Below are 16,791 nucleotides of genomic sequence, written 5' to 3'. Positions count from 1 at the left end.
TACAAAGTAAAAATTATATTTTTTACCTAATTTTTAGTATGCATATTTTTAACATACCCTAATATGGACCTAAGAAATTTTAGTAAAAAATAATGAACCAATTGAATTTTATGGTTTCTCAAAATTTAAGAAAAATTGTAAAATCTTGCTGAATAGTTTCAAAGGGGACTATTTGAAAATAGATTTCACTAAGTAAACATGAATATTTTTTTTTTATAAAAAAAGGGCAAGGGACTTCTTGGTATAACCAAGATTGATTCTGAAAATTTTGGGAATTTTTAGAGATAAGGTTTTAAAAATGCAATTTTTTAAGTTAGCAAATTATTAAAAAAGTTGACAACTTTTACAGATAGTTGAAAAATTAGATTGTAAGTCTACTTTAGTTATGGATTTAAATTTTGTGTACTAAATAATTAATAGGGTTAATTTGGACATTATAATTAATAATTTTATAAATAAATGAATTTTTGTTTAAATAAAATAAAAAGGGTCAAAAAACTTAATTTTTAAGAAAATTGGATTAATTACCTTTGTAATCAAATTAACCTTCTCTTAGAGTTTTTTTAAAAAAACTTAATTTTTAATCATCTTTGTAATTATTTTTTTAATCAAATAAAATTAACTTAGTTTCTAAAAAATTTACAAATTAATAATTATACCAAAAATTATAAGTTCTTAATAATTTATCAAAGAAAGAGTAAAAATTGGAAAAGCTAAAGTGCTTCCAAAATTATTTTTCCAGCTAGGTGTGATAAGGGAAACAGTGCAGGAGATATACCTAAAGACACCGTTGTGGGAATGTGTTTCGGGAACCTTGAATGTTGGTTTACGGTTTAAATCGTGTGAGGATGTTAATACCTTTAGTAGGCATTCAAAAATTACCTTAATTCTAAAAGTAGTTTAATCTACTATAAATGTCATAATTAATCTGAGTATAGTATATGCTAACTACAATATTGGCTAACAAGCTAGGACTGTCCGTGGTAGGATTTAACTGCACGCAACAAAGGATGACCGATAAGTCAATCTTTATTTACATGACTACAACATGAAAAAATTAGTGTATTGTTGGCTAGAAGTAGGACTTATACACTAGTAAGAGATGACTCATTTACAAAAAATGACTAGAGGTGCTTATGCTCCACGTGAGAGATTTGTGGTCTAGTTCGCAACCATGACAATTGGCTAGGAGATAAGTATACTGGTTAAACTTAGGAGTCTTAACGATCCTAGGGGTGTTTATGGTCCATTGTCATATGTTATTTAGTCCGGTTCAATTCCATGACACTGTTTGTTATTGGTCCGGTTAGCCACTGTGACATTTGGCCAGGAGAAAAGTATATTGGAAAAACCTAGGAGTCTCAATGAGCCGGTGTGAATTCACCTACCCCTGTGTTAGTATTAATGCCCTTGGAAACTCGTTGGTTATCCTCAAGAGGAATTTATGGTTTGGACACCAGTGCTGAGACTTGGGTTTCCACTGTGGTTTGAGAAGTATGCTAGGGGGAATCTTTGACAACTCCCGTGTTGGTTTCTCGAGTCAATGTTATTATTATTATTATGTATCCCCTCTCTGGTCTAACTTTCTGGAGGTTTATGTTGAATGTTATTCCTGTTTTCTAGAATAGTTTATTATCGTCAAGACTCTTAGGCGTTCTTTAATTGTTTGTTTAGGGCCCAGATTTATCTAAAACTATATGTGTGGTAAGTTATCTAATGTGCAGACAATGACTTGGTGATTGACCACTTTTGTATTTTTTCTGCTTTGTGTTGTGAGATTGACTTTACTAAGTATTATCGCTTACCTAGTTGTTTCATGTGTAGGTAAGGGCGAGGATAAACAAAGACAGTGAGCGCAGGAGTCTGCTTGCAAGGATGTACATGTGGCCCGACCTCTAGGAAGATTGTACTTTTGAAATACATTTTAAATTATGTCTAGAACTCTTTCAGTTCCCTGCAAGACTTTAGCGTTGAAATGTAAATATTTTTAGTGTGTACACACATTTTTTTTAAGTTATTGTTTATATGGATTTTTGAGACTTTTAATAAATGAAAATAGTTTAAATTACGCAAAGTCTGTATTGGTATTTTTGAGACATTACAAAAAATAATGTAAGAAAATATATTGTAAATAAAATAAAACTACTAACATAAAGTAAAAAAAAAACATTATAAATAAAAAAAATACTAACATGAAGTAAAGAAAACAATATAAACTAAAATTACGATTTAATTATGAGAGAGAACATTTGCAATTCTTTAAAGATAATTAAAATATTGATCAAAACTATTTAAGTTATCTTGATATTATTTTAGCCTGGTTCTTGATATTCTTCGCTTCATTTTTGAGATGTTTCTAATTAAATTTAATTAATGATTATTTAGTTGAAATAATGTTAATTCAAGTCATAATGATGATGATATTTTAGTCATATTATTTCACTAATAAAAAATATAATTATATAATACTGATCTGTAAATTTTATATAATTATTTGAATTTAATTAATAAAATAAAGATATTATTATATATATATATATATATATATTTTTAAGATAATATATTTTATAGTGTGATATTTAGGGTATTGGGTTGGAGATGAAAGTAAAAATAGAGTATGATTAGTGTACAAATAATATGTAAAAGATAAACTAAAATTTGAGAAATGGGTTGGAGATTGCCAGCTTGAGCGGGTAAAATATTTGAGTGACTAAAAGAAAACACCTATCACAATGGTTATTATCAAAACTGAGGTGATAGGCATGTTTTTATGCCATATGTGTACTTAGTGATGGATCTATATGAGGTCTTCTAAAGCCCTTGGGTGAAAAAAAAAATTTAATTTATCCAATATTAAAAAGAAGCCTCTACCAAAAAAAATATTTTTAATTTATTAACTAAAAAGCACTGGCAAAGATTTTTCAAAACAATTAAGTCTTTATGAAAATAAATAGAAAAATACTAAAATTATTAATTACAATTTTTAATTGAAGTATACAACTATAAATTTCATATTATCGATGTCAATTAACACATTTTTTATTCTAAACCCCAACTAAATAAAATTCCGGAGTCTGTACCAAACCTGACGTGATAGGGTATATTTTTACAATGGAAATCTCTTTCATCTACTTCATTTGTGCGTCAAAAGTAATATTATTACGTGGATTCGATGCTGGAACTGTATAAGGTCGTAATATGTTTAGAATACAGTTTCTACATCAATTCTGTACAATTTTTTTTTTCAAATTTTTTGAAAAAGGACGTTTTAATATACAAGGAAAACTACGTAAAAAAAAAGTATACTTTATAGAAGAAATTGACTACGTAGATGTGTAATTTTTTAAGCAAAATATCACTCATGACACTTTGATTCCTTTATTTTATATATTTAGCTTGAATTGTAAGCCACACTGCATGCCTGATTAGGTGAATATAAAGCTATTGATGTCACAATACATGGACATGGTTATAAAGACAGAAAAAAATTAATATATAAACATATTTATATTCATTATGTTTGTTCTCTTCTATTATTTGAAATTGCTTAAAGAAAACCACCGAAAAAGGGAAAACTGATATTCTTTGGGACATTAGAGATTATCACCGAATGATTTGTTATACAATACAAATATGGCTCTTTAAACCTGGAAGGGGAAAGACCACTTTATTCCAATGTAATGAAAGCGTTTGAATAACAAAAAGGTAAAAGATTCTTTTCAAATGTTCTGTAGGTATCGATACCAAAAATAAAATTATTTTGTATAGTCAAAAACTGATATTCGTAAATTTGTCATTGTTGTCAAATAATAATATTTGCAAGCAGCAATAAAGGAAAAATAAACTTATGAAACAACAAAATAATAAAATAAAATTTTATTTCCTAACAAAAGAATTAAAAGAAATTGTATTTCATTATTACTTTCTCTCTGTACTTAAAATTCACTTGTCTCCCTCTCCTTAATGTATCTGGTCACTTTTTTATAGTGATGCTGAGACTCTTTTTGGAAACTTTCTTCAGGTAATAATGTCATAACATGATACCACTTGAAAAGTTTGTGAAGTTTTATATAGAAATTTTTGTTTGTTTGTTTTTTTAAAAAGAAAACACTTTATGAAAATTGTTGTATAAACAAAAAATATGTGTAAATAACATATTTGTAAATAAAAGAAATATATAATAATATAGTATTTCATATAATACATTTAGTCATAATTAATTTTCAGATTATATTTATAATTAATTTGAAGTATGTGAATACGATTTATATACTTAAAACAAGGAATAAAAATTTTAAAAAAATTAAATGATATAATTTTTCCAAAAATTGAAAGGTAATTTTTTTGAATTTTATAATTTTTTTACTTCTTAAAAGACAGAAAGATTGAATAAAAAATTATATATTTAAGAATTGAAGTGAATAAATGATTAACGATTTTACATTAATGATGGAAATAAAAAAAATTAAATAATTCTAACTAGATATTAATTATTTTTATATATCCAAACAAATAATTAAATTAACCATTAGATCATAATCTAATGATTAGAAATATTATCCATGCATATAATGGTTTCTTTTAATCACTACAATATACTATGAGGACCCTATTAGTAATTATTATTATTATTATTATTATTATTGTAAAGTAACATTATCAAACAGGATATCAAGTAAATTCGTTAAGTATCGAGTCTGTTAGAAAGACTACCATAAAAATAATAATATATAAAAAGAATATTTTGCAAAGTGACTACATTAAAATGATAACAGAATATTTTTTCAAACACTATATTTATAAAAGAATTTTCTTTGGATAACTCTATTTACAAAGTAGTCTTCCCAACTCATTCAACACTTTATTTGGAATATTACTTTGAAAAAACAAATCAACAGAATATTATTTTTCAAAGTAAATATATGAAATATATCTATTTCAACAAATTACTCAATTTTCAATACTTATGTTTCAAAAAAGAAAAAAAAAATGCTACTAAAAAGAAAAGAAAATAATGTTATCATTAATTTCACATGTTTGGTTGACATAATTTAGTAAAGGGTACTCATCTTTTCTCTGTTCTCAAGCATTTTAATTAATTAATTATTACTAAGCATATTATAATAAGGTGGAAAGTCATTTGCACCTGTAAGTGTAAGGTGTAAAGACCTACGACCTATACAAGGTGTTATTTAAACCCTAGTATTGTGATGGTAATTAGATCGATTAGCCAGTTTAGGAAGTCAGGTGCTATAATGAGTTTTTTTTTTTTGGTGAATCAGTAAGAATTCATTACTCCAACAAACAAATACAAATCAAAGCACCTTAATTAAGGCCTTGAACCAACCTGTACAACAAACCCATTATAAACCCTCAAACTAATCTAAATCTTTTTGACTCACTTTCTTAGGCCATCTATAACAGACTCTATTTTTTACATTAACTTGAATCGACTGTACAACTACATCAGTATAAAAATGTTTATGCAGCCACAAAACCTCATTACGCCCTCGCCAAATCTGATAAGTCACAGCTGCAATTGCAGCAGAGTACATGAGCTTTCTGAACTTACTAATTTTAGCTCTCTCAATCCAACGTAATACATCAACCAAAGAAGTGGCATTTACATACCAGCCCAGCCAATGTTGCACATGCCTAAGACAGATCACACTGATGCCACAACCAAAAAACAAATAGCTAACAGTTTCTGTATGACTGTTACAGAGAAGGCAATTTGAGTTACTAATAATATTGAATCTTTGAAGCCTCTCTTTAGTCTTTAACCGATTCTGAACAGATAGCCAAAGAATAAAGCTATGCTTGGGAATATTTAATCTCCCCCACACCTCCTTACACCAATGAACATGATCAGTTATAGGACAAAGCATTTGATAACCCTTCCTAATTTGATATCCATTAGTTAGCATCTGTAATGAACTCAAATTTTTAAACTGATCTTTGAGTTTAACAATTTTTTTCCAATACCAACTACTCTGCAAAGGGGCAACATAATCCCACCAATCCTTATCTCTGATATAAACATCATGCACCCACTTAACCCATAAGTTGTCTTTCTTTTCTGCAATAGCCCAAATATACTTGCCAATAGTAGCAATATTCCAGACAGAAAAATCCTTGAAACCAAGACCTCCAGCTCTTTTTGGTTTGCAGATTTGCTCCCAAGCAATGCTACCTGATCCCATAGAATTAACTTGACCTTTCCAAAGAAAAGCTCGGTAAATGGCTGAGATTTTGGCCAAAACTTTCTTAGGGAAAATCATAAGCTTATTCCAGTATGAGTGAATTGAAAGTAGCACAGAATTTATTAAGGTCACACGCCCAGCAAACGAAATATTTCTTGAACTCCAACACCTAATCCGAGCAGCATTTTATCTATTAAAACTTCACACTCCTTCACTGATATTCTCTTGGAACAGATGGGCATTCCCAGGTATTTAAAAGGCAAGGAACTCCTACAGAACCCCGAAGCATCCAAAACTTGCTGAATCTCATAGTCATTCATACCACAACAGTAGATGGAAGACTTTGAATCATTCGGAATGAGACCAGAAGATTCAGAAAATAGCTTAAGACCTTGCAACATATAATAGATGGATTTATACTCACCTTGACAAAAGAGTAGAACATCATCCGCAAAAATAAGATGATTAAGCTGAAGTCTCTCACATCGCTCATGAAACTTGAAATCATCTTTCCGACCTATCATTTGCATGATCCTAGTTAAATATTCCATGCTCAGAACAAAAAGGAGCAGAGAATAGGATCTCCCTGCCTTAACCCTCTTGTAGACTCGAAAAAACCATGCAAGGATCCATTAAACATGAGAGAAAATATAGGAGTTCGCACACACTGCATTACAAGAGAAATGAACTTGGCAGGAAAATTAAAAGCTTCAAGCATTTCCTCAATAAAATCACATTCAAGAGTATCATACGCTTTCCGCAAATCCAATTTGATTAGACATTTAGCTTTACCAGATTTCCTCCCATAATGCCGAACAAGATCTTGGCAAATCATGATCTTGTGAGCAATAGATCTCCCCTTAACAAACCCACCTTGATTTTGAGCAATTATCTCAGACAAGATAGACCGTAACCTAGTGCAAATAAGCTTAGTGGAAATCTTGTAAAGCACATTACAACAAGCGATTGGTCGGTAATCAATAACATTAGTAGGGCACTTGCATTTTGGAATAAGAGTAAAAACAGTGGAATTAATCTCTTTTAAAATCTGCCCCGAATGCAAAAAAGATAGAATTGCATCACTCACCTCATTCCCAACAATATCCTAATGATCTTGAAAAAAATAGCTGCTGAACCCATCAGGACCAGGAGCCTTGCTGCCAGGAATATCAAAAAGAGCAAGTTTAACATTCTCTCTAGTGAAGGGCATCAACAAAAGCTCTGATTGCTCTCTAGAAAGTATAGGACCTTCAGTAACTAAGCTTGTAATTACCCTCTTTCTATCTGTCAGACAACTACCCAACAAATTCTTATAATAACTGACAAAAACATATGCTACCATTTCTGGCTGATCAATCCACTCACCAGAATCAGTTGTGATGGAATAAATTCTATTTTGACTTCTTCTATCTCGAATGCTAGCATGAAAAAAGGCTGTATTATCATCCCCCTCTTTAATCCAGTGAATTTTAGCTTTTTGATGCAGAAAAGAGCAGTAAGACTTGTGAACTGCAGCATACTTTTCTCTAGCATCCCCTTCCAACTTAATCACATCAGCATTAAGAGGATCTCTCATTAATTGTTCCTGACAATCAGATAATACTCTAGAGGCATTCAGATCAGATGTATGAATATCATTAAAACCACACTTATTAATATCTTTCAAAAGGCCCTTAAGTCTTCGAAGTTTCTGAACAACTATGTACATCTTAGTTCCACTAATAGGCCTACTCCAATCAATAAGAATCTGATCATGAAAATTTGGGTAAAAATTCCACATTCGAAAATATTTGAATGGTTTTTTGCCACTAGTAAAATCAGGATATACCGTAAGTAAGGCAGGGGAAGGATCAAAGAGACCCGCATTAAGAAAGCTCACTTCAGCAGTTGTAAAATGATTTAGCCAAGATTGATTAGCCATGACTCTATCAATTTTGGAATAAATCCTATCATCTCCTTGCTGCTATAATGTGTTTAGGACCTAGGGAATCTAGTAGACAGTGTGATGTGTGTAGCTCTTTTGCTCTTATAGTCATTATGATTTCCCTCTAATTGTTCGGTACATAATGATATTATATTGTGTTTTCAATAGCTAACCATGCAAGGTTTTAAAAAATAAACGATTAGTTCATGGTATTAGTTCTCTTCCTACTAAGTTTGTAGCTCACCCCGTTTCGTCTGCTGCTCCCTCTTTCAAGTTTTAGAAATTCATTAAAGTGCCTTGTAGAGCAGGGTTCCATCTTGAGTATTCATGATATCATTGTTTACTCTTCTTAATTATATTCTGAGTTAAATAAGTTGACTTTTATACTTCAAGTGATGAGGACATTTCAATGACATGTATATTTATTTAAGTCATTTTGTACGCTTAATTAGTTTTTCTTATAGCCTTTATGCAAATGGGGAAATAGTTTTATAAAAAAAATTCTTAAATACATAGTCAATATAATTAAAGTTTTAGTTAATGATGAATTAAAATTTTAATTGGTCATTAATTAGTATTATTATCTTCACTTAGATATTAATTTTTAAAAATTGTTTTATCTAAAATAATTTCCTCAAGGCTAAAAACCCAATTTTAATATAAAATCATTTCTTTAAACTATTGGTTATTCATTTTGCCTAATCATAAGTCTATTTAAAAGTCGCAATTGATGTCAAGGCTAGGGTAAAAGTGAGCCTATGTTGCACAACAACATTGAGCCATGGCTAGTGATGAATTGGGTGAGCCTGTGATGCTCGATGTTTGGGTACACTACAAGAAAAAGACTCTACATCGATGACATCTATTGCGACGACTCCAAATTCGTCGCTATATGTAGTCGAAATCTACGAATTTTTTTTTAATTTATTAAAATAAATAAGCTACAGCGACGAAGGGAACTTGACCGCCAAAAGTTGGTTGTCAATTTTCACTCGATCGTCGCTATAGAGTCTCATTTAATCAACTAGGCAATTAAAATTTTAGTGTATAGCGACGACATGTCGTCGCTATACGGTCCAAAAAAATGGAGGGAAAGTGAACCGTAAAAAATTTCAGTCAAATTTTCACTGGCTATAGCGATGACAAGTCGTTGGTGTAGGGTCTCACCATTTGAGTGAAACGGTGCATTCAACCTCGGCGATGACATTTTATTACCTATTGCGACTACATGTCGTCGCTATAGGTCACAGCAATATAATTAACACCCCAGGCAGAGTCTTTCTTCCTCATTTCTCGTTTTTTTTTTTATCAAAACAAAGATGTTTTCTCTTTGTTTCTCTCCACCGCCCAGCTCCACTCAATGCCACCCAACACTATTTTGGCCCTCCATTGTTAAGGTTAGTTGTTGTATACCCTAATATAATCTAGTTATTTGTTTTAAATTTAGTTTTTTTTTATGATTATTTGTGTGTATTTTGTATGTTATTGTAATTGGTTTGTTAAATTTTTTGTTGTTTTTGTTGTTTTTTCATATTTCATTGGAGTACTCTTTGGATATCATCTCTAGCTTTTTTATATTGTTTCCAATTTTTAATGTTTTTTTGTTCTGTTTTGTTATTATTAGTGTATTGATAAAAATGATAGTTAATTTGTATACATAAATAGTTTCTAAATTAAATTTTTATGTTTGTTAATTTTATAGTTAATTTGATATTAAGTTATGAAAATTGTTAGGCTAGATTAATTTTTTGTTTTCAATTGTATATATGTTTGGTTAAATAAATTTTGTGTTTTGAATTATATATATGTTAGGTTAGATAAATAATATATTGATTTGGGAATATGTTTATAATAAGTTGTTGCTGTTTATTTGTGCATTCAAATTATTGTATTAAATTTTATATATGCTCTTGGGCTCGTTTATATGTTTTTATGTAGTTTTTAAACTTTGGGATAGGATAGATTACAGCTGTTATACTGTCGAAATTTTTGTAGATTTAAAAAAACTAAACATTACATTTCTTTTAAAGTTAGTGTGATTAAATTTTTTTAAAGCATTTAATAAAAATTAATTAAAAAATTATAATGTATAAATTAAAATATTAATTTTACAAGTATAAAAATTTATTAATATTTTTTTATAAAAAAATGGAAATTAAAATAATAATCTTTGATGGTAAATTAATAAATTTATAATTAGATATTTGTTTATTTAATGAATTTTATAATATATTCATAAAATTTGATAATATATGTAGATAAAATATGTAATTAAGTTAACTTTATTCTTAAAAGTAAGTTAAAATTAAAATAATAATTTTAAAATAATAAAACTTTATTGTTATTTTTTAAAATAAAAAGTGAAAATTATAAGAATAATTTGATAATTATTAAAGATCATAATAATAATAATAATTATAATTATATATTTATTTTAATATTGAAACTTTATAATGTATTCATAACTAACAATAATATATATTCATAAAATTCGATAATATATATTCAAAAAATTTAATACATTTCATAATTTACTTAAAAAAATTAGTGTTTTTTTTATCAAATAAATGTAGTATTTTATGATAATCACATTGTGATAATTATTTTTCACTTGAATCAGTTATGACGATTGACAAAAGTTGGTAATAGATGGCGTAACTCTGATAAGTTTTGGAATGATCTTCAAACATTTATACAAATGGCAAAGAATCATGTAAATTCTTCAAGAGAAGTCAGATGCCCATGCGTTCAGTGTGTCAATATGTTGAATCAGAAACTGGATGTGGTAGACGCTCACATACATAGATATGGGTTTCTACAGCTATTATACCCAAAAATTGGAGATCAATGGCATGGCAATAAAGATGACAAAATGCATCCTAGGAGGCTAAAGAGAGTGGTCTTAGGAGACCCCAAGGAGAAAGTGGTCCTTGGAGACCCCAAGGAGTATGTGGTCCTAGGAGACCCCAAGGAGAAAGTGGTCCTAGGAGACCCCAAGGAGTATGTGGTCCTAGGAGACCCCAAGGGTGTGTCCGGGGTAAGCCTCCCAAGGTTTCCTAAGTGTTGGCTCGAAAGTGTCCAAGGTAAGTAGCTAAGGAGGAGGAGTCCCATGCAAGTCAAGAATGGAGACTTAGATTTTGGCAAGGAGAGCCTACACAATCTCCGATCGGACATAGTTGGGAGATGCTAAAGGAGAGTGCCTCAGACTTGTCCAAGGTGAGATGCCAAGGAGGATGCCTCGGACCACCTTGGTCCGAGGAGAAGGCCACAAGGTCCGAAGGGACCTTGAATGGAGGAGGTATGCTCGGACTTGTCTGAGGAGAGAAACAAGAGAGAAGGATGCCTCGGATCACCTTGGTCCGAGGAGAAGGCATGAGAAGGATGCCTCGGACCACCTTGGTCCGAGGAGAAGGACATCATGTCCGATCGGACATGTCATGGAGGAGGTTGCCTCAAATTTTCCCGAGGTGAGGTGCCAAGGGAGTTGGCTCGGACCACCTTGGTCCGAGGAGAGCCAAGCTTGTATCACCTTGGTCCAAGGAAAGCTTGAAGGAGTAATAAACATGCATGTGAGACTACGTCAAAATCCCCGGAACGACTTCAGCAAGAGTTGGTCTAAGCATCCGGGAATCTCTCATTCCTCACTCAAATTAAGGAATTAGTTGTATTTTAAATATTTCTTGTAATATAAATATAAGATGAATAATAAAATATCCCTATCTAAAGGGGATATCAGTTGAGTATCCCAGACCTATAAATAGAGGGCTTATGGATGAGAGAGGGGCTTCTTCTGCTTCTTCTTTCTAGAGAGAGAAAATTAGGACTGTGTATTCTAGAGAGAGAAAGTGCTGATATTTGAGAGAACTCTTGTATTTTCACAATCTGTACTGAAGAAACTCAGTTGGCTCAGTCCATCTGATCTTGAGTATAGATCTATAAATCACAACTCTAAGTAGATTAGGCTATTACCGACAATCGGGGCTGAACCACTATAAAAATCCTGTGTGTTATTTACTTTTCTTGTTTATACCGTTTATTGTCGTTTACATTCTCTTAAAGGTTTGTCGTATTTGACGTTCTCACGTTGTTGGCTAAAAAGACAGTCAACAACAGCGATACGTGAAGAAGACCTACCACGATGAAGTTGATAGGCCTCCAGTAGTGGACGGCGGGGCTCCAGCGATTGATGAGATGATTGAGATCATCAATGATGTTATTGGTGAACAAGACACAAACGAAGAAGGCACAAATGAAGGAATTTCATATGGTGGTGGAAATAGTGTGGAGAATCAATTTGATGACCTGTTTTAAGAGATTGAAGCTGAGTTATACCCTCATTGTACTTGGTTGTCTTCCTTGAACTTCTTGGTGAAGATGATGCACATGAAGGTTATGAATAAATGGACAAATAATTCCTTTGATGAACTTTTGAAGTTTATGAAAATTGCATTCCCGAAGGAGAATAATTTTCCGACTTCATTCTATGAGTTTAAGAAAAAATGAGGAAGTTAGGGTTAGGTTATCAATCAGTTCATATTTGCAAGTACGACTATTGTTTGTTCTGAAAGGAGAATTCCAAAAAATAGAGTTGCCCTGTATGTGGTGAGAGCCGATGGGTTGATAAAGACACAAAGGGAAAAAAAGTCATCCACAAAGTGTTGCGGTACTTCCCTTTGACTCCTAGGCTGAACAATCCTTATGGTTCAAGGCATACAGCAAATAATATGACCTGGCATCGTACAAGACGATTGAAAGAAGATGGTGTGATGCACCATCCTGTTGATGGAGGTGCTTAGAAACAATTTGATTGAAGATATCAAGATTTTTCCAAAGAATCCAAAAATGTTCGATTGGTTTTGGCTGCTTTTAATCCATTTGGAAATATGAGCTTATCTTAGTGTACTGATGAATTATTTACTTTAACAAACAGGTCCAATGAGAATACATACTCCTACACTGCTTGCAACATTAACACTGTGAAGTTTTTGGTACATAGTCGTGACGAAAGAAGTACCACTCAAAATAGTGGATTTCAGTGCCAGGAATCGATGATTTAACTTTCTATGGAAAACTTGAGAAGATTGTAGATTTATGCTATTCCCATGGTTACTTGGTAGTATTATTTCGATGCAAATAGTTCAACATTGATGCAAGCAAGGGTCAAAATATGACTGCGAATAATGTAACTAGTATCATGATTAATTATGAATGGTACAAGAACGAGCAGTTCATTCTCGCCACTCAAGCAAAATAAGTTTTATACTTGGAAGATCCTTCAAGAAATAAATTTTGGAAGGTAGTAGAATAAGTCAATCATTGAAAGATCTGGGATCATCCTAGTATCGATGATGATAACGAGGTTGGTTTCGTGCATGATAATACTTCATCAAATTTTGTACTCACTATGGAATTAGGAGAGTCGGAGATTATCCATTTTGGATCGACCTGGTCACACCAGCATAATTAGGGAAACGTCTCGATCTATTCCGGATGCGGATTGTGATTTCATCAATTATGATGATGATGACGAAATTAGTGAAGATGATTTAGAAAGTACAGATGATGATGTAGGAATCGACATTGATTAGGAATAATATTTTCTTATGCATATTCTTATTGTATGTTTAATGTGTGTGTTTTAATTTCAAGGCTTTTCAATCAATATATTTCTTTTCTCAACAACGTTTGTTTTTCAATAGTTTCAAATGCATTATCAAAATGATTTAAGTTATGTAATTAACCTCCAACTATAACTGATTTTAAGTTAATAATTATTTAAACAATAAAGATATGTTTGATGTTTTTGCTCACTCTCATGGCGGTGCGGGTGATCTTCCTCCAGATCTTACGCGAGTTCCTACTTTCGGCGAGATAGGTAATATACTATAATTAGTATATGTTTTATCAATAAATGATAAATTGTTATCATTTTATTCAATTTAATTTTATTGTTTAATTAAAATATGCAGCAGCTGCCGCAAAAAGAAGAGGTCGGTCTCGATTCAAAAATTTGCAACAGCTCGTCAATGACAATAAAGGTCTGTTAGCTCTACAATTTGACTTGAAGGGGGGAACCTACAAAGCAGTTGGTGATTTTGGGACATTGTTCACGAGACTTATTAATAAACTTATTGGTCACCATGTCCCGTTATATTATGACTCGTGGCAGAGTGTTCTGGATGAGAACAAGATAGGATTGATGCAAAAGATTGAGGTAAATTTATGAACTTATTCATATGCAATTTTTTTTATAATTTCAAAATTCTAACCAGTTTATATTTTTTTAAGGAAATTTTCATTCTTCCCCGAGCTATCCTTGAGTGGCGACTGATAGAGACTGGAATTGAGCGAGAGTTTCAGGATCGCTACAAGGATTACAAAGGTCGCAAGAAAAAAATACTTCGATGAACATGGAGGGTATGATGATATCGAGACAGCCAGAAAGAATCCATCGGAGGACATGGAAAAAGAGAGTTGGCAGAAGTTGGTTGACCTTTTCACCACCCCACAGTTCATGACACGGTCAAAGGCAAATGCTGCCAACAGAGCAAAGCATAAGTATCCAAGTCTCCATGGATTGACCTCTTATGCTTCTAGTCGATTTAAAAATACATAGATAATTTGAAATATTTTTAGTTATCTTAATAATAATCTCAATATTTAACTGATATTTGTTACATTTTGTTTTATAAAGATGAATCTTCAGACTAAGGAATTGCCCAACATTATCGATACGTTCCATGACATGCACAATCATCCGACACATGGATTGGTGAACACGAATGCTAAGGATGCATATGTAAGTAACTTTCTAAGTTTTGTATATATGTATATTATTCAATTATATTATGTATTAATTGTCTTGTTTTTAATTTGCAGGATGCCTTGCAGCAAGAAGTCCAAACACAATCTCAATCCCAACCCCAATCCCAGTCTCAATCTAAATCTTCAGCAAGAAGTTCCTCTGTCGATGAGACACAAGTCATCTCAAAGGTACTTGGTCAACGCCGTGGCCATTACCGAGGTATTTGACACGAGTTGAAGGGCATTAGTACCTTTGCCTCAGGCGCCACCAAATTTTCTTCACAATCAGAGGCATCACCATTTCCATCCACCACAATCGGCCCTCCAATAGTACGAGCTGAGGTTTTCCAGTCCATGGTTCAACACTTCAGTCAAGTCACTATGACCCAAAACAACAACTTCCAGCAAATGCAATAATTTATGCAAGCTACAAGTCTGAACATCCAAGCTCCACAATTTCAGCCTGTCAACTTGGACATGAATATGATATATTCTATGATGGCGAACTTTCAATTACAACAGCCACAACAACCACAACCACCACAGCTACAACCACCATAGCTTCCATAACAACCCGACGATGATGATGAATTTGGAATTGATTTAGATGACATTTATTTTGCTTATATTATTATTTTGAACTTATTAATATTTTGTCTTGTTTTTTATTTATTTTGGAGACTATACTACTTATGTTTTTTTTTTACATTTTGGAGACTATACTAATTTTAAATTGGTTTTATTATTTAATTAATATTTAATATTTTATTAAATACATTTTAATTAATATAATTAAATAATTTTTTTTCAAAAAAAAATTATATACCTACAGTGATGACATGTCGTCGCAGTAGGGTGCTCGCTGAACACAAAAATCTGAGATTTCGTGACCCTACGGTATTTCGTGACCCTACGGTGACGACATGTCGTCGCTGAAGGCATATAAACTCACACAGTCTACAGCGATGATATGTCATCACTGTAAATGTGGGCGGTCGACGAACCTACAGCGACGACATGTGATCATTGTAGGATTTTGGAAATTCAAATTTTCCAACCACCTACAACGACGACATGTCGTCGCAATATCCCAATCCAACCAAAAAAGGGATTTCCTACTGGGATCGACATATCGTCCCTGTAGTAAAACACTACTGCGATGATTGCAATGTTGTTTTTGCGACGACTTCTTGATCTACAGCGATGACAAAAGTCGTCTCTGGAGAGTCTTTTTCTTGTAATGGTAGTGAGAGGTGTCTAAAAATGCATGGAGGGTTGGGCAACGGTTGACAACAAGGTTGTGCTGAAGAACCATCACTACAACAATTTTCACTTTTAATGACTCTCTATAATGACTTACACCAATGGTGTAGGACATTAAAAGCATTCAGAGAAATTTTAAGTCTAAGGGTGTAAGTCATTAAAAGTTCTTGTTTATGACTAAGTGGGTAAGTCATTAAAATTAGTGGGAGACGTTATTTAGAATAAATTAAAAAAATTAGAATAAAAATATTAATTTATGTATAATTATCAAACATTGGAAAGCCTCTAACGTCTCCCATGGGAAGATGTGCAGACTTCTAACTAGGGGAGACGTTAGAAGTCTTCACGTCTTCCCAGGGGAGATGTTAGAGGCCTCCCCTATATATATATCCCTATACCTTCTTCTTCCCCGAGCCACACGAACCGGAGGCGGAGACATGTGATTTTGGGCTCTTTTGACTTTCGATTTTGGCCAATTTTCAACTCCAAAAATTAATTCCAGGTATGCTTTTAAGATTTAATTAATGTATAATAGTTTAGATAATGTTTTTTAGTTTATTTTCATTAATTATAGTGGGTTAATATTGATATTTTAGG

General features: G+C 32.1%; 2 protein-coding genes across 2 annotated transcripts; both read right to left on the bottom strand.

Moving 5' to 3' along the window:
* Positions 1-5,378: 5,378 nt before the first annotated feature.
* Positions 5,379-6,203, bottom strand: LOC133814705 (uncharacterized). The gene has a single exon (XM_062247633.1). The coding sequence runs from the start codon at positions 6,201-6,203 to the stop codon at positions 5,379-5,381; it is 825 nt and encodes a 274-aa protein (XP_062103617.1).
* Positions 6,204-6,331: 128 nt separating this feature from the next.
* On the bottom strand, positions 6,332-8,124 carry LOC133814704 (uncharacterized). Its single transcript, XM_062247632.1, has 3 exons — positions 7,340-8,124; positions 6,872-7,117; positions 6,332-6,737 (listed from the first exon to the last, which is right to left on the bottom strand). Exons 1-3 carry the CDS (start codon positions 8,122-8,124, stop codon positions 6,332-6,334), a joined length of 1,437 nt encoding a protein of 478 aa, XP_062103616.1.
* Positions 8,125-16,791: the final 8,667 nt, after the last annotated feature.

The sequence above is a fragment of the Humulus lupulus genome, chromosome 2 (assembly GCF_963169125.1).
Source record: "Humulus lupulus chromosome 2, drHumLupu1.1, whole genome shotgun sequence".
Classification (NCBI taxonomy): Eukaryota; Viridiplantae; Streptophyta; class Magnoliopsida; order Rosales; family Cannabaceae; genus Humulus; species Humulus lupulus.
This window is presented reverse-complemented; position numbering and strand designations above follow the sequence as displayed.